The sequence below is a fragment of the Patagioenas fasciata genome, chromosome 20 (assembly GCF_037038585.1).
Source record: "Patagioenas fasciata isolate bPatFas1 chromosome 20, bPatFas1.hap1, whole genome shotgun sequence".
NCBI classification, from domain to species: Eukaryota; Metazoa; Chordata; class Aves; order Columbiformes; family Columbidae; genus Patagioenas; species Patagioenas fasciata.
Window position 1 is genome coordinate 5855944 of NC_092539.1, and position 25199 is coordinate 5881142.

Consider the following 25199-nt stretch of genomic DNA (forward strand, 5'->3'; position numbering starts at 1 on the left):
GGCTGTGCTGAGGAGCCCCGTACCGCTGAGGCCCCAGAGGAAGGCTGGACAATGGAGGCGTGCTTGACCAACCTCATTGACTTTTATGAGGACATAAGATGGATGGATGATGGCAGAGCGGTGGACGTGATCTGCCTTGACTTGAGTAAGGCATCTGACACAGCCTCCCACAGCATCCTCACAGCTAAACTGAGGGAGTGCGGTCTGGATGAGCAGGTAGTGAGGTGAACTGTGAACTGGCTGAAGGGAAGAAGCCAGAGAGTCGTGGTCAATGGGGCAGAGTCCAGCTGAAGCCTGGATCCAGTGCAGTGCCTCAGGGGTCTGTACTGGGCCTATATTATTCAATATATTCATCAATGATTTGGACAAGGGAATAGAGTGCACTATCAGCAAGTTTGCTGATGACATGAAGCTGGGAGGAGTGGCTGACAAGAAACAAGATAAGTAATTTGACATTTTAAGACTGTATCATTTAAGTAATTTGGTTTGGGAAATTTCAAAGTAAGAAAAATTAAACATTTTAAACAACATTTTAAACTATTTTCCATTCCTGTACTTGCAAAGTTACAAAGCACTACCCGCTGTGTGGAATTATGGAGAAGGGAGGAGCAGGGATGGGGGAAGCCACATTAATTGCTTGCTTCTTACCTTGAATTTTTGGACGTGTGCTTTGTGAGTTGCCTCTCTTGCCTTTGCCAATGAAGCATTTAGATCTTCTATTTCAGAACCAAGCTCCTCATTCTTTAAATAAAGTAAAATGAATACTATGTAGAAACAGTTATTTCCAAGGGATGGTGATTCAGCAATCCCATCTCATTATCCATTCATCCAACTACACAAAACAAATACTTTAAAAACACCAAATACATCATAACAAATCTTCTATAAATAAATTCTCGTTCTTATACCACACGCACTAGACCGCCTATCACTCATGTTAAACGTTTCCCATTCTTCCACAAAATCTGAATTTCAGCTGATGTCGACTTCTCCTATTTTCGCTGTCTTTATGACAGCTCCGCTTACTCAACAACATAAAATACTTCTCATACCTTTTAAGTGGTGCTCAGAGCTGATAGAAATCAATGTGCAACTGAGAACATTTTTCTTCAAAGCTCTTACGGGAGAAAATATCAGTTAAGTAGCTTTTTTGTCTCTCCTCCAGTCCAAGACCCAAAACTCCAGATAAACAGAATTGCTTACGGATACGGCAGCTGTGATTAAGGACCCACTCAAAGCCTCCTAATGATCAGTCAACCCCTGGCACATACACAACACACTCCACTCCCAATGAGAGTTCAACACACCAGCAAGATCATCACCATCATACCTCTTTTTCCTTTGCTTTTAATGCCACCGTTAGCCCTTGAATGGTTTTATCCCTTTTCAAACCATTCTTCTTTTCCACAGCAAGCTCGTTTTCTCTCTCTTGCAGCTCTTCTTGAAGTGACTAAAGGAGATGATGTGAAAGTTGCGTTAACTTCCCACTAAGAGATACTGTAACTACACATTAATAAGCACACTCGCTCAGAGTTCACAGAATCACAGAATGTTAAGGATTGGAAGGGACCTGGAAAGCTCATCCAGTGCAATCCCCCCATGGAGCAGGAACACCCAGCTGAGGTTCCACAGGAAGGTGTCCAGGCGGGTTTGAATGTCTGCAGAGAAGGAGACTCCACAACCCCATGGGCAGCCTGGGCCAGGCTCTGCCACCCTCACTGGGAAGCAGTTTATTCTCAAGTTCAAGCTTCCTCCCCATCTGTCTGGAAGATCAGCAGTGGGTAGTAGTCTGTTGAGGGCACCAGGTTGGGGAGCATCCTTGTCATGTCCTTGATCTGGGCTCCAGGTAGACTGCACACTTCCCTACGATGAGGGTCAACTCTGCAGATTGGGCCCTCCGTCCCTCTCAGAAGCGAATTGCCTACTACAATTACCCTTCTTTCTTTCTTATTTGAGGCCATCTTGAGGTGTGGGGTCAACTGCCTCTTTCTATGTGACCTTGTAGGTGGGCCTTGCACCACATCCTCACCTACCTCCTCTTCAAGATCCAGGGCCTCAAACCTATTAGGGAGGGGCACCTGGGGAAGCAAAGCAGGTAGGGAGGGGGGTTTCCCATGGCCCGAAACTGGAACTCGCTTCCAACCCTTGTCATCTTTTCTGTCCCCTACCTCTGCCCGACTGCGACAGGGCACAGCCTCTGATCAGCGGATCTCAGGACCTGAGTTCTTGTATCATATCACTCAGATTACTAACGTAAAATATAGCCCCAAAATGCAAGTCATAATTTTAAAGGTGCCTGGAATATAGTAATAAGAAGTGTAATCTCATGGGCAGGCCATGAGCATCAGCTTCGATATTTGATGAGCATGCCTATCAGCTTTACTGAATATTGCTTGAACACCAGAGAGGATCATTTACCAAAGGACTTGCTTTGCTGCTTTTCGAGCCAAGGCCTCTCTGTATCTATGAATGCATAACAAGAGACACCAACATGCACTGAAGTGGGCAAGGAAATAGAAACAAGATTAGAACTTACCTGAATCTTTTTTTCAAAGGAATTTCTCTCATTTCTAAGCTCCATTTTAATAGCCTATAAGAACAAAACAGCTGTTACATACAAGTAATTTCATTCTAAACATAAATGTAACTCATGAAGCATTAAAATAAAGCAAAACGAGCTTAAAAACTTTGGGGAGAAAAAAGAAATAACACAACAGACTTAGTATGCACCTCAAAACTGTTCTACATTAAACATTCCTTCCTAGCAGTCTACAAATCTACTTGGGCACAGTATGAGCCTGTCTAAAGGAAGAAGACAAGGAAAAAACCCCACAACACACGACATGTTCTTCTACAAGACAGGACAACTGCACTTGCAGAGTTAATAAAAATGCATTTTCAAGAGACATTTATCTATGTCAGCAAGATGCTTTTCTCAAGAGAGATTTTAATTAGCACTTTTCCTCAGGGAAGTTACGGAATTTTTTTTTTTAAGTAATCATATGGAAGAACAGAGTTGTGCAAAGGTATTCATCAGAATTTGTTCTGCAATACTGCATCCCTAAATGATGACACAGTCTGTCCACCTCCTAGGAAATGATTCAAGATGACACTGTCCTCATTTTCACCTTGACACACAAATATTTTTGTGAAACCAGGGTAGTTTTTCCTGACACATACTGATTTAATTGCAAGAAGACCCAGAACTGAACACTTAATTCCACTAATCAGTCCATCTGTAGAAGGTTCCCTTGCCTGCTCTCGCTATAGACTAAAAAGGTATTTAGGTACTGCTCAATATTAAGTTCCAATGCAAAAGGGCAGAAAATTTCTCAGAAGCACAACAGCCTCTGTGACTATTTTTAATTGTGGCAGTTTTAATTTATTGCTTGAATGATCAGTGGAAAAAGACAACAAGCCTTAAAACCCTGTTTCTGCCTTTCAGCTTTCAGGAGATCTGTCTTCCTGCTTTCAGAGTCAAGTGAAATAAAATACTGACTCTTAACACCTTTCATAGGCTAAAGGTCAGACTTTCACTTTAGTTCATGGGATTTTTTTATGCCTAACTCCCTTACCACAGCTTCTTCACAATAGTAGAGATACTTCCCAAAACAAACTCTCGACTCACATTCTGAACGTCTACAGAGTCACGTCATCTATTGAGGAATCTATTAACATCTTGCATTTATATATATATATACACTTCTAAAAAGCAATTGCACAGTATCTATAATAAAATACAGGCATAAAGTCAATGGGAAACACGACCTCTCATGGAATGAATGGTAAGCATGGAGAATAAGGACGAATATTGACCGCCAAACCACAATATAACCCATGAATGTTCAGGGAATGGAGAAGGAAGTAACCGTGGAGAGCAGTATTTTTAAAAATGGGCTTAAGTCACTCACATACCATCAAGCACAAATCCTTAAAGATCCTAGACCGCATGAGATTTAGAACATAGCTGTTCAGCCAGTTTCCTCACCTCTATCTCACTATCTTTTTCATGCCTCAGAGCGACGGTAAGTTCTCTGATTTTTTCTGCTGATAAGTTCCCATCTCCACTCTGAGCCTTTTCCTCTTCCAGGTGTTGAATTTGAGCTTCTTTACTTTTCAATGACAGATTCAGTTGCTCTATAAGTCTAAAATTATAAGACTTTTAAGATTAATTTTGCATCACCTACCACAAATTCTCCAGTCATTGCAGTGAATCTTGAGGACAACTTTCCTACGTAAAGACTCCAGACAATATGTGTAAAACTGAGGGGAGACTTTCACAGCCCCTTCTCCCTCCAGAGAACCCAGAAAAGGCACCGTGACTTCAAAGAGAGCAACAACCAGGGTTGAGCTATCCACAAAGTGCTCACTTTTATTTTCCTCCAGTACCATTTCAAATGTCAACACTTAAGCTTCAAGGTTTGTTACATTGTCCTTTTTAACACACACAAAAAGCGTATCAATCTATTCCACTTCTTAGCACATACGCCACCGATCCTTACGCGCCATCACTGTCTCTCAAGTACCCAGTTTCATTTGTATTCATACCTAAGCTGGTTCTTGTTTCACATAAGCAAAGAAAAAAAGAAGTTAGGTCAGCACTACCTTCTTTAGTCAATACACATGTTGGCACTTCCAGTATTCTAAAAACAATAACGCTTGAGTTTTCTGACAGACGTAAGGGTTATATGTGAAAACTTCCAGGCATAAGATGCCAGCTGCCATTCTCTCAGTATTTTGTAGCCGAGATGGTGAAAGTATTTTTTTAACACAATATGAATTCCAGATGTGCTTCTCCCAGACAAGTTTAAAGCATTGCACATTAATATTTGATTCACTTGAAGAAATCAAGTATTCTCTTCTTCCATTAGCACTGTGTTTCTCTGGTCCTGTGAATCTTTACGCTGCTCTAGCAGTATGTACTTACAGCAGATCCTGCTAACTCTGGATAACAACAGGGGGCGGAAGGGGGAGAAGAGAGACATTCTTCATCATACTCCACTCAGCCTTCACTTCAGTGATCCAATCCTGACAATTTGTTTCCACACTTCAAGCACTGTTTTCACACAATCTAGAGAGCTGGCAACCAAAGTACCTCTCAAAGGGACTTGTTTCCTAAGTCCTTCCCAGCTCAAGTCACTCAGGAGAGCAACTGTGTTCATACAGATGACTAATGGATAGAAAGAGGAAAACAGGAAAGGGAAACTGGGGAGGTAATGTGAAAGCCAAGTTATAATTACTAAGGTGACACATAAGATGCAGTGTCAAAACTTATTAGAATAGTTTCATAATTTTGTGCCACTGTAGATTTCAGACTTTCTGTTTTAAACCTCTATAATTTTACAAAAACTGCCCAGAAAACAGTGCAAACCTCGCTTTGGTCCTACTGTAATACAAAACCGATGAGATGAAAGCCTCAGGTCAGCACAACTCTCTGTACCAGGGTACACCAACTATGCGGCTACTCACAGGGCAGTTACCTGCCAGGTTCAGTCACAAACAGACAGGAAAGGACACTCCAAAGTATAAGGAATCATAGCAATCTTTTGATCTCCACCCCAGGCCCACATCCCCTAACTAACCAAGCTTTACTGGGGGACTTGTCAGGAATGTACATTACCCTACATGAGTTATTGAAAAACAAAAACAACAAAAAACACACAAAACACACAACCTCCAGCCTGTTGAGATTTTACATTTCCCCCACCTAAAGTTACTGAACAACTTGTGTACCTTTCCAAGTACCTGCCAAACAAAGCAAAGCCAGTGCTTTGCAAAGCACAATCAAATCTACGAAGCCCAAACACACTGCATTTCCCTTCCCATTACATTTACCAACCTCAACCGATCCATCACTGGGACTGAAGAGAACATAAGCACCATGAAATCAGTAAGTGAACACCAATGAAAGAGCCAAGTTCTACTCAGCAATGGTTCAAGAAAGCAGCAAGCAGGAGGTAAGTCAGCGAAGTTACAAAGATGCTTTAAAGCAGGACATGGTCATGTCACATGCAGACTGATTCTTTGACACTTTCAGACAACTTTTAAAGATGATTTTGCTATCATGCAGTATGTAAACTGGTTGCTGTGCTCATTTAATAGCTGAATAGGTTAGATGGCCAGTAACACGCACATATCTGAGGGTACGATCAAACTATTGAAACCCATGTCAACTCGTCATACTTTAGCAATAAACAATTTCAGTAGTTAGAAACATCACCAGCAGGAGTTCTGACCTGTCCTTCTCAGCTCCTGTAATTGTACCCACATCCTCTGCAGGGGCATTCATAATTGAAGAAAGTTTCTGCTCAGCAGCTATTCTCAGAGCTTTCTCCTTCTCTGTCATTGCAACAGCTTTTTCCACATCTTCTTGGGCAGTTTTAAGATTCTGTAATTAAAACACACAATCCCAGTAATTTAGGAACTTCTCTACCTATCCAAAAGCACAAAGAATGCTTTAAGAAACCCCAATTCCATTAAACTGAACAAAGGTCATAGAGAATCACAGAATGTCAGGGATTGGAAGGGACCTCAAAAGCTCATCCAGTGCAATCCCCCCATGGAGCAGGAACACCCAGCTGAGGTTCCACAGGAAGGTGTCCAGGCGGGTTTGAATGTCTGCACAGAAGGAGACTCCACAGCCTCCCTGGGCAGCCTGGGCCAGTGGAATTCAGGAACCAAAAGGTTTGTGCTGAGTGTACCTAAAATACCACCAATAGGTACGAATTTCCTGAAGAACTGCTATCCTCGTATTTGACATTTCAAGAGCAGCTAAAACCATCTTCCCTTTCATTTTTTTTTCCTGCTGGTTTTGCAATGGTTATTTTTCCAGGAAAGCTGAAACAATTTTGAAAACACATGTAGATCACAGTATCAAGTCTCAGATAATCGTACAAGGACAGTACTGATTTCCAACTACTCCTTCAGTTTCAGCCACTCACCTCTTCCAGAAGGTTTATTCTGCTAGTCAGGATTTTTTCCATTTCCTGCATCTTCTTTTGTGCCTCTTCTTTCACACGCTGTATTTCAGCTTCACCACCCTGGGCCAAGCTTTCAACTGCCTTACTGAAAGACCATAATAATAGACAGAGATCCCATTGCATATCAGAGTGGAAAACATTTAAAGTGCAAGCGGTTGACAGATTATGCACAAGTGTCTCCACTTCATCTCTACCTGCTTGTCACTTTAAGGTTACACAAAAATATCTACACACTCTATTGCAATTATTGTGTGACAGTTCCACACACAAGCCTTGTCACGGTGGATAAGCAAGCAGTTTATATGTATGTTGAAAAAGTCTAATATTTCCTTCATCTTTTTAAAGGCTTTATTTGAAACTAGGCCTCTGTGAACTACTGAGAAAAGGGCTAATTGGCAGCAAGCCAACACCATGTGAGGTAAACCACAGAGAAAATCCCATAAAAAACGAGGCTCATGTAGCAGTCAGTAGTGTCAGACATTGCCAGCTTGAAGTAGTTTTGAATCAGACATCTAGAGTAGCAGTTTAACAGGCTATTGTCAGCCCTACAGTCATCCATTCCCTCCCCAAAGCGTATTGCACCTTGCCCATGCCATAAGACAACATAACATTATGTAATTTTTAAATAAGTAGTATTTGTTTAGAAAAGAGGGTCTGACAGAAAAGCAGGAATTCAAAGTCCATTCATTTTTACACCATTAAAAGCCACCAGATTCACTCTAGATGAGTTCTGAACCGCTCTCTCAGCCTGACCGGGAAGTGTTTTGTGCCATGTCTTCTCAATCCAGTGTTGTAAAAAACTAAAAAGTCCACCTCTTCACCTGTCGAGACAATTAAGCTCTTAGCTTAACTTCTACAGGAGGAATGCTAAGCCATTCCCAACCAGAGAGTCATTTATTTACCTAAAACACAGCAGAACAAAAGATAATACCAAAGTCGCACCATCCAGTATAATTACATTAAGACCATTGTGCGTTTAAGAATTCACACACATAACTTCTGTAATTAATTCAGTGATTTCTAGGTGAGTGCTCTTAAAATACTACTGTGGGATCCTCATATTCCTAAAACATCAGGGGGAAAAAAAAATAGAAGTAAGATCTTGGAAATCCTAAGTAACATCAAGAAATACACTGGTACTCACGAGGCTTTGATGAGCAGTTTCTCTCTCTCCTGCAGATCGCGCTTCAGACTTTCTATCTCGACTTTCAGCTCAATGTTCTAGGACAAAAGAATAAAACCATCTGGAGAGAATTCAGAGGTCACTCTACCCAAAAGTCACTGACAATGTGTAGATTGCTTTTTGCTTGGACCAGCAAATATAAAGTATAATTGGGCTAAGAATAGCATGGAGACACGTTAGCTTTTAAAGGACGTGTTCTGCAAGGTTCAGGACTTTCAGAAATCTCAAAAAGCATTCAGGACCATTGTATTCAAGCAACACAAATCCCCTACACACACAGAGACGTAACTACTATAATAGGGAGTTTCTAGGACTTCCATGCATGGTGGTTCTTTGAGTTATGGTATCTTCATTTTCTTTTAAAAACCTGATCGTATCAACTATGGAGTTTTTAATAACCTTAAAATTATTCTGTTATAGCCTGATAAAGCTATTCAGGATATAAGCACACACTATACAAAGAACTTCTTGGGCTGCAAGCAGACAGACACCATTTCAACCCATTAGCACCTACAAGACAGACACCAGTGTAGAAAACCAGGCCAGACACCAACCAGCAACACTCAGTTGAAACCATGACCAAGCTGAACATCAATCTATGTACTTAACAACTGTGACAAGCATCAAGAGACTTCAGTTCCCATCCTATTACAGAAAACAGACCTGATGCAAGCATCTGTTATAAATAACATGCTACTGCATTACCAAAATGACTCTTTTCCCCTTCTAGAGCGCAGGCAGCACCAAAGGGCATAAGAAATCCTTATTTATCATCTGCAAACCTGAAATCATGAGGATGCAAGACATACCACTCGACTCAAATCCTTCTTCCAGCTTAAAAAGATACAAGTTTTTCTACAAGCTGACCTGGGAAAGAGTTTTCCTGAATCCTGTACAAATACACATTCTCTCAGTTTAGAGCAATAAAACTAGAAGCTACACACAGGCCCGGTAGAAATTTATCTATGTGCTTCAAAGGAAGCAACTTTGAGCTGGAGTGCCCAAACAACCTCTGGGTAGCTGTACTGACAGCTGATAAACCCAGAGAAGAACAGAGGGTGAACTGAACTGCCCAATAGTAGAAAGCAGAACAACCATGTACCAAATTCAGGGGAGCTGTGCTGCTGCTTCCTCTGCTCCCCATTCAGTACATGACTTCAGCAGAACAACCATCAAAGACTCATAACCACTTACAGGAAATACAATATGTCTGAGTCTGTCCCATAACTACGGGCCCACACACATTAGAAACTAATTTTTCCGCACCTTATAAAGGTCATTTTAATTTAGTTATTATTTAATTCCGGCCTAATGCTTTTCGGTAAACTCATCACATCAAAATTTTCAACAACAAAAAAGACTCAAAAGTTGAGTAAAACAGGTAATGTCCTCAAAAAACAAATTCGAGAAAATATATATATAATTCTATTCAATTATTCTAAGCACATACAATTTTGTATATTTCTTCAGTGGGACCATCAAATTTCTGCTGCATTCGCTCCTCCAGAAAGTATATACGAAGCTTCAGGTTGAAGTTCTCTTTTTTCAGATCAGTGATTTGCTGTGAAATAAGCAAGAAAATGAGCAAATTATGCCACGCATTTCAAACCAAGTAAAACAAAGAGTGAAAACAACATCATTTGGGTTTGCTCTGCACAGTGCAAGGTTAGAATTTGAGATTTAACATGGCTAAATGTGGGTGATACACACACACACATATATATATATATTCTAATGCTGAAAGTGTTAATAACAGTACATGACACCCAAGTCAAAATGAAACATCCCTCCAAGACAGTCTCACCCAGGGAGCTGCAAATACTCCAGGTCACACAATCACAGAATCCCAGAATGTCAGGACTTGGAAGGGCCCTGGAAAGCTCATCCAGTGCAATCCCCCCATGGAGCAGGAACACCCAGCTGAGGTTCCACAGGAAGGTGTCCAGGCGGGTTTGAATGTCTGCAGAGAAGGAGACTCCACAACCTCCCTGGGCAGCCTGGGCCAGGCTCTGACACCCTCACTGAGAAGAAGTTTCTTCTCAAATTTAAGTGGAACCTCTTGTGTTCCAGTTTGAACCCATCACCCCTTGTCCTATCATTGGTTGTCACTGAGAAGAGCCTGGCTCCATCCTCCTGACACTCACCCTTTAGATATCTGTAAACATGAATGAGGTCACCCCTCAGTCTCCTCTTCTCCAAGCCAAAGAGCCCCAGCTCCCTCAGCCTTTCTCCATAAGGGAGATGAACTAGGTTTCTGCGAACTACCATGTTCAACTAGCAAGAGCAGATCTTCCAGCATTTGGTTTGTGGTTCTTTTTAAGCTGCCAGTAGAGCATTTCCTGTTCATTCAGGAAAAGTCAAAGTGCCAAAGACACTCAAACTGTATTAGTTGAAATTCTAGTTAGCATTCACATATTAATTACATTTTGGAGTCAAAAGGGAAAAACAGTTTCAAAAGAACTCAGCATTCCTTAATTCTGCTCACATGTATTTCAGTGGCAGAGCTTAAGGGTACTGTTTTCAAAAGGCAAACAAAACAGGCTAGGCAATCATAAACCAAGAACTGAAACAAACGCTGTTTCTGACATTCAGTTTCTCGAGGAAAGTTAATTGAGGCCGACTGCAATTTAAAAGTTATAGCTTAATAAAAGACAATGTGTAAAATGCGAACAAGTTCGCACTACAAAGGGATTTTAATGGCAATACTCTCAACTTACGCATTTAAAAGACTCCATTGTAATTCCTTCATGCATTTGGATTCTGTATTTAAAAAAGGAATGAAAGAAGAGAAGCGGCCGACACTTTTTGAGAAACCAGGACAATGCAATCCGCTCTACACCCCGGACAGCAGGGCAGCAAATACCACTTGCCTGGCTCAGTAGCTCTTTTCCAAGTCTGCACAGAGCCACTTGTGTGCATCTGTCAGCAGAGGCTGCGGTTTCACTGCACAACACAGGTTTTGCCAGCAGAGGCCATTTTACAAGACAGCAAAACCGTAAGTGGGTTTGGGTAGACAAGAAGGAACCCACAAATATTATTACTTAGCTCTCTAACTTGATATCAATCATCCCCCTTCTACTCATGAACACCTAACAAACCATAAGAAGGTCCTCAATTAAAGATGCCTTTCATTTTGGCATGTAATCACCTACTCTATCACACAGTGGTTCCCGTCCATATTGCAAGAAGTTGTAACATACCATAAATACTAGGAAAAAACCCTACACCTCTAATGTTATCTGGCTCAGCATCTTCTCCAGGTCTGAAAATACAAGGACCTTTTCTAGGTGGATCTTCAAGGGTCATTACAACCATCCCGTTCTCTCTGTTACTGGATGGTTAGTAAATAGCAAAAGGACAAAAAAAGCAAATAATCTCTTTGTCAAGCTTAACCTTCCAGCTACCAGCAACCTTTAAGAGTCAAAAGCAGAAGTTATAGAAATATCTGTGTTCAAAGGACTCTTCGTTCTTCAGTTGAATGGATATTTTAGCTTCATTGCATCTATAAAAGCCTCCAAGACCTTTTACAGCTCAGTTTAACACAAGGGGTCTGTATGTACCAGGAAGCCAGAGATCTGTGGGAGAGACTTTCTCCTCTCTATCACACACAAACAATAGATTTTTCCTCCTTTCTACAACTCTTTACCCTGTGCAAACAAACACAGCAGATAACCACTTGCCAAACATATATTCTAGACAGGTCTTTGGCATATATCAAAGACTTTAAGCACATACTAATGGCAACGCTGTCTCTTTTTACCCCAGCCAATACACAAAAGAGAAAGTGAAATAGATACGGACTATAAAAAACATCCTTCACCAGTGCTTTCCTAAACAAGCTTTAAATTCCGAACAAAAGGTATAGCTTTCTGCTCAGAGGGACATAAGGCCACAAGAAACTGAAAGAGTTTAGAAGCAACACTCATTTCAAACATAACAATGCTACAAAAGGCGAAAGCAGCTACAGAAGCACTGGAAGCTGCAGACACTTGAACACATCCTGAAGATCACAAGCCACAGCCTTTATCTGTAGCAAACATCTCCAAGATTTTTTTATTGCTTTCCTCTCTTCAGTTTTTCACAGAATCATAAGAACTCGAGTTAAATGTCTTCAATTTTTTTACAGGGAAGCTGTCCTGCAACACAGCTATACCCCAACCACACCACCATTCAGCAGTTATGAGCAACTGGCTTCTTCAATTTAAATAACCAACACAATTGATTTCTTTTTTAAAAATCTGATGTTTTCTTTTACACTCTAGTAAGCGCCAAGAACAGTTTTTCTACAGAATTGTCACCTTTATAACAAAAGTATTCCAAGAACGCTCAGACATAGTTATAAAGGTAAAAGGTATTATGCGGCAGTCAATGAATTAAAAAGTCAAATCCTGTACTAGTCTCAATGAAAATAAACATCATGCTTCCCTGAAATTAATCAATTGCAGATTTACAAACCAAGTTCTTATGTTTCTGGAGATTATGTGAATGTTTGAGCCGAGGTTGCCAATTTTGGTTTCGCAACTCAAGAGCAGCAGCTGGTTAGTCTCAACATTTTTTTTTTCCTGTTTTTGAAAGCAATACTTAAGAAACAGAGGTTGAAAGCACAGACGGACAGCTGGTCACACCTCCAACAGATCCGTGCTGATGGACACAAAGTAAGAACCTGACCCAGAGAGTCAACACTTTAGCCAGCATGTTTGAAATACCTCGGCCATAAATCTCCCACCGAGTCTTATATTAAAAGTCTGCTTACATTTTCATAGTCCTTCATGGTCCGAGCTCTACTTGGCGAGACTGTATCCTCTGCCACATCTGGTAACACTAGACATTTAAAAAGACAGAACAAGTTCAGGCAGCAGAACCTCTAAACTAAGCTTCAATTTGGAAACAGCAAAGGTCTACGCTAATCCCTGTTCTTAAAATGAATGTACATGTATTTAAGCTTCTGTCTGCATGTATATTCTGTAACAGCCAATTTAACAGGACTGCATAACTTATTTCCATTCTGATTGGTGAGAGCAAGCTTTTAATCAGAATAATGAGACTGTATAAAACATGTAGCACTTGCATCATCTTAAATATAAAGAGGAAGCTGAGGACTCAGACTGACTCTCATACTAACTGAAAGAAAACATTTTCTTTAACATACTTCCAAAACTGTCATGTAACTATGTAGAGGAGCCTGGAAAATAACCCAAAGGATGCCAGCCAGTGGTTTTTAAATCTTGACATTCTAATTAATGTCACAAGGTAGCTTTCCTAGAGCACATGCAGGACGTAGTAACATTACTTTGCAGCATTTAATATGTTTCCTATATTTGTTTATTTTCATGAGCAAACCGATCTTCCTGTGGAACCACCTAATTCGAGTCAGTTTCAATTACCTACTTCAGCTATATAATGAAGTCAGCCAAGTTACTTTGCTTGTTACATGCATGTATAAAAAGAAATCAAAAACATACACGTTGAATTTACAGAACAGGGAAGAGTTAAGTCCATAGATAAGTTTCAACATAATACTGTTCAGCTGTTTTACTTTAAAATAAGTGTTCCAAGCAAGTCTCCCAAACCTGGAGAGGAAGATACTAACATGGCCATCATATAGAAAAATGCACTGAATTACAGCTGCAGTTCAACAGGAACTAGACAGGAAGGTTTCTTAAAGCAGAAAGAGATAAAAGTGAAGATAGAGTCCAGGTCAGGTCTGCGGGCAAAAGTAACTGAAGAGCTGAGCTGCAACTGAACAACCTAATGCTGTGCAGCACGCAACTTCCCTAAAGGTGAGCAGAATACGAAACAGCAATATTGCTTTGCTTGATATTCTAAGTATTTTAAGTACACGCTCCACAAAACCGCTGCTCATCTTACGCAAGACTCATGACCACAGGCCACAGAGGGAGAGCTGTAACTGCAGCAGTAACCGGCGCTCTATAATGACAGAACTTAACAACAAGCTGCGTCACTTTAAAACATTTTTCTGCCCTTTTTTCCCCCGCTCAGGTTTCGAGACCCCCCGCGAAGCACCGAGCCCCGGGCAGAGGCGGCTGAGGGGCCCGATCCCGCCGCCTCCCGCCCGCCCCGGGGGCTCCATCCCGCCGATCCGGCCTTACCTTCGCCGCCGGCCGGGGGCGCGGGGTCACCGCGGGAGACGTCAGGCAGCTGGGAGATGCTGAGAAGGGAGGAGGACAGCGCTGAGGAGCCGAACCGCGGGGAGGTGTCGTCCCCCCGACACCCGCTCGGGGCTGGCAGGCCCAGCAAAGCGGGGAGGTGGGCGGCGGGCCCGGCGCCCGCGGTGGGACCAGCCCCCACCCAACGATCCCGGCCGCCTACCTGCCCTCAAGCGCCACCGGCAGCGTCGGGTCTTCCCCCGGCAGCGAGTCCATGGCGGCGCTGACCCGCAGACCTAGCTCCGGCTCCTTTGTGCGCGGCTTTGGCGGCTTCGCTGGAATTCAAACGGCCGCAATCGCTTCCGCCATCTTTGCGTCGACGGAGGCGAAGCCGCTGAAGCCACCTCGGGAAAGCGTACAAGGCGGGCACAATAGAAACTGAAGGAAAGCCGCCATATTTGGTGCGGGCGGTGGCCAAAGTTGGGCGGGAAGGCGCCATGTTGGCTGAGGGCAGAGTGGGGCGGGGTATGACGGGGACTGCCAGCTGGGCTAAAGGGGTAGAAAAACTGTCGGGCGCCATCTTGAGTGAGGGCAACCGGGGCACGTTGTTCAAGCCTGCGGCCCGGCCGAGGCGGGGGACCGGACCCGCCTCTCCCCGGGGGCCTCCGGGCCCCGCTCCAACAAACACAGGTTTGGAAGAGGCTTTTGCTGGAGTGCGCCGGCACCCCGGGCTGCTGGCAGAGCTGCTGGAGCTGATTATTTCCAGGTCTTCCCCGGCGCCAAACCGACTTGCAGAGAGAAATAATTACACTTTGGTTTCAAATTCTAGTCACTATTCTTTGTAACTGGCAGCTGGAAATGCTAAACTGAATTAAATCCTGCCGTGGTGTCCCCTCCTAGAGGAGTGTCTGGCCAGGGTGACCGTGCTGGGAGCTCCAAACCCCGCTTTGCTTCTCATACTCTTCATGCTCTTTTTTTTAATTCATTATCGGGAATCTGTGTGTAGGATTGAAACACCTTCCTGCAGCATTCACAGCCTCAGCCAGGGCACCGTGCTGGGACTCACTCAGCATCGCTGGTAACGTGAGGAAGCTCTGATCCAGCCACGCTCGCCCACAGGAATAACCATGTGCTTAAGCCTTAGATTTGGTTTCCTTTTCAGTACTGAACGTGTCAGGTTCCACTTGTTATCATCTGGGCTGTCCCAAGGGGGTTCTCACCTGGCCAGGAAATAGGACATGGATAAGGGCTGACCATGGGCTGTGATAATTTTGTGGGTTTATTGCTCCAAATGGCCATTCTGCCCCGTTAGCTCTGTTTTCTCCAGGTACCTGCTCCAGCTCTACTCTCTGTTCGAAACAGATGAAAGTTGAAAGCCTGTAAACCACCCTAAACTGGTGGTAGCAGCCATTGCAACCACTGGATGTGTCTGGTCACAGTGGGCTTCCCATCCCGGCTTCTGTCTTTCCACTAATGTGTACAAGCGCAGCTGTTAGCGGCCCAAAATGCCAGGCACGACTTAGCACAACCGAGCTCTTAATCTCATCTCCTGTCTGCACTTGGGGTCTGATCACCCTACAAGATGTTCAGTCCCCTCAGTTCCCGCATGACCTTTGAGAGACATTCGTCACCTTACGTGACTGGGTCCCCTTTTGCAGTGGCCGCACCTTCTGCCAAGCTGAAGTTTGCAAAATCGGGTCTGCCATATGGCACCGGGATTTGATGAGCCTGAACTGTGGCTTCACATATTTACAGAGCAGATCTTCGTAAAATTAAGCATACTTAATGAGTCTGCTTACCAAAAGGAGGACACCAATTTGCTCTTGTTTCGGGTGGCAGTAGTGTATTACATTTTTGATCTGCCAGCCGCAAGCACAGCACAAATCCTTCACTGCTTGTGTGTGACAGGCTGGTACAGCACCTGTGTGTGTGCAGAGCCACGGCGCACGCCCCAACACACAATCTTCCGAAGGAAATCAGCTAATCCTTGCTCAGTTTATCACTTCATGAAATGTCTGATGGACAAGGGCATATAGATATACACATGTATATATACTGAGACACGATGGAAAATTTCCCTCAGTTACTGCACTGCCCAATGTTTTAAAATCTGCAGCACCAAGAAGCTGCGAGGGGCAGAAAGGGCTGGGAGATGTTTTGTTTAGAAGCAGTTAACAACTTGCCTTCTGATAATCTGCTTAATGTTGTTTAACCTTATCTTAATTAGTGGTACATTTGGGGAGATTACGCTAAATCCTTGTACCAGGAAGCTTCATTGGAACAGCGCTTTCCCACTTTACAATGCAGCCTGAGATCTTTACCACCTCAGAAACAGAGTAGTAAAGGGAGTCTGGGAAATACACACTTATGGTGAGTGCAATGTTATATGTGAGTTTCCCAGAGGATCCCAAGGAGCCAGATGAAATCCAGCTGCTCCGGGCGCTGCGGCTGCAGCCGATGGTGACACAGGGACAGATGTCACTGCCAGCCGAGCACGGGGTCCTCCTTGCTGTCCTCTTCTCAAGTCCCTGCTCTGGGGATCCGCTTCAGCAATCATGTCCTCCTGTTATGAGTTCAGAGCAGAATTCCTCCAAAGCTGTGTCAAACACAGACTGTTCTACTAACACAAATCACATCTCAATAAACTCCCTGGAATTCCACCAGTGTGGCCCTTGCTTATACAGCTGTGACTCAGTTAAGCATCTGAATGAACACTTAGTTTTAAGTACTCCCTTAATTGATGCTGACTGACCTCTCCAAGTTCTTTGCTTAATAAGGACCAATGAGTTAGATGTAACATTCAGCAGGAAAAAGTGGCCTTCAGCATTTGTATTTGCTTCTGTGCCCAAAAATATCAATTTCCTAACACTGACAAGTGAAAAAGAAATACAAGTTTTCCATAGGTCCTTTTGCAGACACTACCAAGAATGATTCAAAACTATGGATGCCACAGATGTGGATTTCAGATTATGTGTTAACATAAATTTCTTCTGAAAGATCCATTGTGGTCATGAAGAAAAACCTGATAAAATATCCTCTTCCAATTTCTAGTTTTGCTCTGTACATTTCATTGTGAATGACTGCATACATCTCTGACAAAATATGTCTATGTGAATATTACAAACGATAATGGAGAAATATGAATTGACTGACTGGCTACCAAACACGTTAATGGAAGGAGCTGAAAGCTGGAATGGTTAATAAGCAGACACAAGAGATCACAGGGCTCATTTTTCAGATGGATTATCTGACACAATGTCAACTGATGCTAAATGAACGAATGAATATCTGATGGTAAAAATATTTTGTGCCATCGTTCTCATCTCACATACAGGGGTGTAATGAAGGAGTAATTCTCTTGGAACAAATGTCATTACCAAGACGAGATCAGATTCGATCCTTTAGGTTTCAAGGCAGCTCTGGTTGCTATCAGTGGAAAGACTCCTGCTGAACTTCAATGAACAAAAAACAAACGCAAAAATCCAAGTGGCATAGATACAAATTATATACATTTATTTTTATTCATTTTAAATAACATTCTTCTGTATAAATTCTGACATATATTCAAATCATACACTTTTTTTCTTTAGAAATGCATTTGTAAGCACAGCATATGCTTATGAGACACCTTATTTGGATGTGTAGTAAGACTGATGGGTTTCATTTGGGAGGAAGTACAACTTTTAAGGCCCACATTTTTCTTATTTTAATCCATTCCTCTGACACACGAAGCGCAGGGCCCTGTGGGAGCTCATTTCAAAACTTCACTTTAAAGAGAAATGTATTTTTAGGATTCGATCTTCTTTATTTAAAGGAGACTGTGCAAACTTTCTGCTACATTTACATTGCGTGTAACACTTCAGATGCTGTACAGCAGTGGTTACCTGGCCCGGGATGCCTGCAGGATGCTCAGGACATCCCCTCCTCTTTCACAGGCGCCTTCCAGCGCGCTGTTTGCTCAGCCTGGTCCGAGGGAATTGCCGTTCCACGGGGTGACATCTCCTGACAGCTCCCAGGGCTCGCGCTCCACGTGGTTATTTCTAGCATCAAATTCGAGGCCATCTGTCCACATCTGTTGTGCTCCGTGCTTACCAACTGCTCTCCTAAGCTGTGGGCCACCCAGGCTGCCCCATGCCTGTGACACATCATTGCTTTTTGCCCTTTTCTCACTCCATTATATCCTCTTGCCTTCAGTTACTGGTCTGTGGAACTGAACTCACCCCGCCCAGACCAGCTGGATCCACAGGGCCCTCACGACCCTGAGGAACCTGCCTTGAGAGCTGGTTTCCCACCTCCTTCCAGCCCTCCCCTGCCTTGTCGTACCTTCTCCATGCTCTACAGCCACCGTACCACGCCACCAGCTGCCCTTCGCCACGACAGCCACGCCACCGCAGCCAGACAGGGACACACGCTCAGTTAGAAGGTGATGTGTGGTGGCCCTTCAGCAGTGCCACCGGTATCTGCATTGCCACACCAGCCCCAGAAGTCACCTCAATGCCTTCCCCTTGTCTTGATGGCTTCCGAGCTGGGCCCCAGCGCAGCCCTGTAAGTCAACGTCTGGTTTACCTGCCCAAACCCCAGTGCGGCACGGGGCAAACCTCAACGTCTGGGCAGCTTCAGGACAAGTTATGTCACACAGCAGGTCAGCGGTCCTGGTGGCCTTTAGTACCCTGGCACGGGTGTTTCAGCTCTGCACCCCATCCAAGTACAACACCAACCTGAGCTGACTGGAGATACAACCAGTTCAGCTCTTCCTGACCTCCAGTGGTGCCCAGGGGACAGCTGCATGCCTGATGGACACAGCAAGGAAGATCTAATCCCCCACCACCCAAGTCAAACAAGGAGCTGTTTATTCTTTCCTTGCTAAGGCATCGATCTTTTATAAATGCTGTTCCTCTGCGCCAAAGGCCTGGTTGAGCTGGAGGTGGTTGGTGCCTTCCTGCCGACTCATTCTGCCATCTGCCAAGCGTTGTCCCGCTGCCACATCCTTGCTGTGCTCCACTCCCTGCTAAAGAACATCCTGTGCTTTCCTCTTCTGGCCAAACCTGGGCAGCCAGGTCCTCCCTGCCCAACAAAGCTTCCCAGCACATCTGCAAGGGCTCTCTAGATCATTTCATCCAGATGCGCAACCCACAGGCCATGGCTGGACCACCCTCCCTTGCAGACTGACCGTGAGGCATCCTGACCTCCTCCTCTGCTCAGACACAAAGCGTTTGCAGTAGTTCGGAGGTCAGAAGCAGCCCGGATGCAAACATGGCCCGTGCTGCGGTGGGCAGGGACTCGGAGGGCTCAGCACCTGAACTTACCCTCTGGTTTTGCAGACCTGCGTTATTGCCTCACTGAGGGAAAAATCCAAGCCTATTCCTGTTACACAGTAGCCTGGAATCATAGCAAAACTTGAGGAAGAGGTGTCTTGTGGCAAAGATAAAAAGATCTACTAAAATATTTTGGAAACATTAAAGTGAACAATGTGTCCTTCACTTTGCCTGCTGGCATTAACCCCAGAACCTAACACTTCCTAAATTACCTTTCCCCACCCCATGAAGTGACCAAGTGCAAGTGTATCACTAAATCAGCACTGCTAAATAATTACGATTTTTAGGAAATCTTCTATTTTGTCACCACTCTGCTCTTTAAAAGTTTGATGAGTAACTCGAGCATTACCAATATCCAGATTTTCTCCTCCAGTCCTCCCCCGTTTCATAACTAACATTGCTCTGAATGACATCAGCCAAATTTATCACCTAAATATGGGACCTCACCCAGGCCTACAGCAGGCAGCAGCTTTCCCATCAGCTCAGGCCTACACACAACATCGCATTCTGCCCTCACCATTTCCCTTGGTCATCCTTGACTATTTTCCTTCTTACTTGCCAAGCCTCATCCTTAAAGCAGGCAGCAAGTCTTTGAGGCAGAAATGGCATCTTTGTGCATGTGTTTAAAGCACCTATTCTCCCCCCTGGCCCCCAAAAAAAGTCTCCAATAAGAAAAGCCTCCATGCAGCACCAGAAAGCAAATAAATAATCACCACATCCTTCCTACTGTTTCTCGTCTTGAGAAATATTGACTTTTGCCTGGCGCTGAGGATGCATCAGTCGGCTCCCGCTGCCCTTCAGCGGGTACTTCATTTATCCCCAGCAGCAACCGCCTGCAAAGCACCAACACGCACAGCAACGCCGCTTGAGTTCTGAGGTTGGTCAGAAGTGAAGTATTTGTTTCACACCTTGCTTAAATATAATTATTGATTTTCATGGGCTGGACCTGGCGGCTCCCCAGCGCAGGGAGGGCACGGTGCAGGTACCAAGCGATGAGCTTCACGGCGTCACCTCCCTGTGCTGTTGTCCTCCCCATGCTGTTGTCCTCCCCGCACTAACAGTCCACCAGCCTCCCACAAAAATCAGGGGAATCTCTAAAACCCAAAGTCCCCTGTGGGTTGTTTTGACAGCTGATTCCCCATCACTGCCTTGTGCTACATAAATATCCTGAAAGCATCCATGCGCTTTCAGCTTTTAAATCTAGAAGCGCAGATCGGCTCCTGGAAGCTCTTCAGCTAAAAGCCGTTTCCACCCATATCCAGGGGATTTTTGTCCCCTTGTCACCGTGTCCGCACGGGAGAGATGGCAACGAGATCCACCATGGGATGAGCAGCCGCTTGGGAAAAGCTCAGCCATGGAGATCAGGCTCTCAACGCATCCGTGACAGTGTATTTGCATTTTGTATAAAGATTTAAAAGCAAGTAACAGAACAGTACATCCGATTTTTGGACACCTACTAAGCGCTAGTCATGGCAACACTGGTATTCACTCTGTATTTAAAGGAATGGAGAAATTCAACAGATGCAAGTAGGGAGCACTCACATTTTCCCTAAAAAAGAAAGTTATTCAGTGACACTAGAAGAAAAGCTTCAAGCAGTCGGTGTTTGCCAGAGTCCCAGCTCCAACAATATTGCCATCTCATTTACAGTATTTTAAACAATCCGCATTTTGTTTTCTTTTTAAACAACTCCACTAACCGCTGTACAATTAAAATCTAGATGACAAAATATGACTTGGGGAATAGGGGAGGTTGGGGAGTTGTCATTGGGACTTTTTTGGTTGGTTGTTCTTTTTACAAATAATTACAAATACAATTCCAATAAGATATATTACATTTTATATACAGAACACACCATTTCTATCAGGGTAGGGTATCAAGCCTAGCGTTTATTTTTACATGGCAACCCTGAGATGTCTTGTCATCTTCCCTTGCACAGGAACTATACAAGTTCATTAACTCCTTCTAGAAGAAAAATGGATTGCTATGTTTTAATAGCATCATCACCCTGTATAAATAACTCCGAAAGGGAAAAGCTCGGTCTCCTCCCTAACTCCAATATTTTCACTGTTTTTATTCCTGTTTCCCTGCTTACTGGGAACTGCTAATGGTGACTTCTTTGAAGTGTGCAATCACTCCTCTACTTGCCTCTTGCTAGTACAGTGAACAATTATTTCCCTTTTTTGTCCTCCTTTTCGAACAAATTTATGTCAGGAACTAACACAAAGCCTTTGCAAAGGTCTGTTTCCTGAAAATCCACTGTTAGTTCATGAGCTACTTTTCAAACTAAAGGCTGGAAATCAAGTAGCTTCTGATCAATCATGGGGTCCTGCTTTCCCACCCCACCGCCTCTTCATGAGAATATATTTTAAGATCAGCATAGTCAAGTCTTTAACAACAGTGAATTCTATGGATCTTTACAGAGAACAGGACACTGAATACATTCCACCATATTACCTGAAATTCGGATGTACTACACTTTTGTTTTCCTGTTCACCTGCGAGCTATAGCTCACCCAGCCTAAGAGCATCTGAAGAGCAAACTCCTTGGCATGGAGCTTCGGCGCGGATCCCGATACCCTCCAACAAGCCCTGTAACTTCTCCTACGCCAACTTTGGAATAGCTGGATCACCGCTTCTTCTTCTAAGCTTTATAATTATGCATGGGCGTCGTCAGCGTCAGCTGCCCGTTTGGTGCCACTTCGTTGCCGTCGTCTTCCAAGAGCCCCGAGACGTCGGCGTTGGGTATGCTGTCGTGGTAGCTGCTAAAGCTGATATTGTCCTCTTTGAGCTCAATGGTCCAAAACGGGGCGTTGAGTTTTCTGTTCTGATACTCACGGTACATGTAGACAGCACCCACGAAGCCCATTAGTAGGACCACAACGATGATGATAACTGTCAAAATAATTATGTTAAACTGGGTCCACGAAACATCTGCAAAAGCAGAGGTGCTATTGTCAGAGGAACTGATCGGCAGTATCGTCTGTATAGTTGTTGGAGACAACGTACTGTTTATCACTGCAGTTGAAAATGCTGTTGCTTTGCTGGCATTTGGAGCAAAAGTTGTAAACTCCCTTGTTTCTGGGCCAAGAGTGGGTTCTAGAAAACAAATAAAAATGATCAATAAAAATACGCTAAGCTGGAATCAAACACAAACAGAAGAGATCGGACATTTATATCACAGTTGTTATGGCAATTAAGTCTACACTGTTCAAGCTGGTATTTTTTCAAAGTAGTTTACAAAAATGGTTGAATTTTGGTTTTGGTCTTTTCATTTGGTTGGTTTTGGTTTTTGTTTTAAATAATTCTGTTGGTAAGTGCTCACGGACTGCAGCGTTCCTCTGAAAAACCTGGTGATGGATGGATAGGTGCAGTAGCCAAGATTCAGTGTTAGATACAAAAGCTCATGATGAAAGCCAGTCACCCAGTCCAGCTCATATCCAGCCCATGAAAACGGGGTTTTACCAAGCTCAGCAGGAGTTTGGACTTTGAACACAACAAAGGGACTCAGCTCATTGTCTGCGTGGGCTGCACAACCAGGACACAGCAGCTCCGGGAGCCGAAACCTTTCAGTCAGTACACTGGGTGTAGGATTTATATTCACAATATGGGGTTTATTTCTGCCTTACCTGTACAAGATGATAAAAAATGAAAACAAAATGAACCATCAGTATTCTGCCATCACAGTGGTTGGCAATGGGTTTCAATATTTACACTGCTTTATGAAAAAGGGCAAAATTATCCCAGTTCTGCTTTGGAATGAAGAAGTCATGCACAAATCTCATGGAAAGCCCCAGTCTGCATCACGAGAAGCAGAAGATAACCGAATCACAACGACGACAAAAGACTGTGGATGTTCTTATGAGGCTTTTGAACACAGCAGAAGCCAGTTGGGATCCCGATTTGATTTCAGCTGCTGGCATATGGTGGATGAGAACATGGGAACGACCAGACTGTGCCACAAGCTTCCTCTGCAGCCTGTTCCTGGGCACAAAACAGCCAGGAACCTGCCTTGCTCCCAGAAATGGGATAAAACTCCCTTCTCAGATGTAGGAGTCGGCGACAAATTAACACTGGAGATGTCATAAGTGGGATGCAAATTCATTAGACCTTTTTCAAACCGGTTGAGCTATAGGTGTCCAAAAGCACCATAAGAGCCTTGAGTATTAGGCTCCCAAATATAACTAATAAAGCATTTTCTTCACAGGAATAACCTGATCTATTTTAGATTCTCATGCCCAGACAGCAGGAACCCTCCAGAAGCTGAACCCTCAATCAACCCAAACGTTCTCTACATCTATTGCTCCGTGAGACTCTCTGCACCCTCTTTCTTCCATTTCTCTTTCTGCTTTCAGAAATGCAACTTCATTTGAAACCCACTTACAGCTGCAGCAATTACAGCTGCTGGTGCTGTGCTGTATTGATCCAGCTCTCCTGAAGAGAACATCTCCTAATTATGACTGAGGAGGCGAGTCACTTCCGAAGGACTAATTTTTGCACTATATGCGTCTCCATTGGCAACAGGAGCTGCAAATATTCAGCGCGTCTCCTGCCACCGGAGGAACTCCCACGAGTTAACTTTGGGCTGTCACGTTCCCAGCTCAGGCAATGGAGAAAGAAACCCCTCTGGAGGGGGCACCACACACCTAATTTAGGGTCCTGCTCAGAGTTCCTCCCTGCAGCAGCTCCTCTGTTCCCTGCAGGTCCTGCCTTGGGTTGATGAGGATACTCAGGATGCTGAAACACCATTTCTCTATGGGCTAACAGGCAGAATTTCACAGTAGGAAGCAACATGACAGAAGCAAGGGGTTCCTGGATACAGCTTTGGGAGAAGGGCATGAGGAATTCAGTCACCCTTTCCAAATTCCTTCATCAACACTCAATTCTTGGCAAACCCTGCCAGCAGCTATAATTAGAAAAAAACCCAGAACACAGACAATGGCTGATTCACCAGCGAGGAAACAGGACTTTTCTGGGCTTTATTTGTGAGTCAGCACCAGCAAAGCGCTGGCAAGGGGGACACGGGTGAAAACATTTCCTGGAACCCACGGTAACGTCATGGGGACACAGTGCCGCGCTCTGACTTTCGGGCGGTGACACAGCGATGCCTGTTTCCGCTGGCTGGGGCTGTGCCAGCGCTCCAGATGTCCCAAAGCAGCTCCTTGAGAGCGGCAGCTGCTCAGTCAATGGGCTGCTTTGGCATGAGCGTCACACATCCAGCTGCTTGATGGAAATGCCATCTCTGCAAAGCTCCTGCAATGAACGGGAACAGGCGGGAGCCCACGCAGCGGTTCTTGGGGACACTGTGATGCTCGGTTGGGTGACACGGTGCCACGCTCCATCATTAGATCTACTCACCTTCGCAGCACGAACGCCACCCACCCAGGGGTCACACATACTGACTTGGGTCCCCCCCTGCGTCCTTTGGATATTCTCTCCATCAGCCTTGAAAGCATCAACATCTTGGTCAGGTTTAAGACTCGGAACAGTGGGTGCTCGAGGTTGGGTTTAGCTTTGCCCAGGCTGTACAGAACACATTGGCTCTTTTTCAGCTGCGAGCACTTAAGTAGAGTCTGGGTGATGATTTCGCTCTAGAAGCCACTCAAAACCAGGCCTC

At 44.2% G+C, this 25199-nt stretch overlaps 2 protein-coding genes across 2 annotated transcripts in view; both read right to left on the reverse strand.

The window, feature by feature from the left end:
• CDK5RAP2 (CDK5 regulatory subunit associated protein 2) overlaps nt 1–14865 on the reverse strand; it is a 72905-nt gene extending 58040 nt beyond the window's left edge. The window contains 13 exon segments of the mRNA XM_071817531.1: nt 649–741; nt 1331–1450; nt 2537–2590; nt 3989–4145; nt 6237–6388; nt 6942–7065; nt 8125–8201; nt 9614–9724; nt 12917–12984; nt 14274–14332; nt 14494–14569; nt 14572–14716; nt 14719–14865. Coding sequence (XP_071673632.1) covers nt 649–741; nt 1331–1450; nt 2537–2590; nt 3989–4145; nt 6237–6388; nt 6942–7065; nt 8125–8201; nt 9614–9724; nt 12917–12984; nt 14274–14332; nt 14494–14569; nt 14572–14716; nt 14719–14850 — 1368 coding nt within the window. The 5' untranslated portion in view covers nt 14851–14865.
• A 2892-nt stretch (nt 14866–17757) lies between these two features.
• Nucleotides 17758–25199, reverse strand: part of MEGF9 (multiple EGF like domains 9) — a 49202-nt gene continuing 41760 nt past the window's right edge. The window contains exon 6 of the mRNA XM_065853882.2: nt 17758–22681. Coding sequence (XP_065709954.1) covers nt 22227–22681 — 455 coding nt within the window. The 3' untranslated portion in view covers nt 17758–22226. The remainder of the gene's footprint in view (nt 22682–25199) is intronic.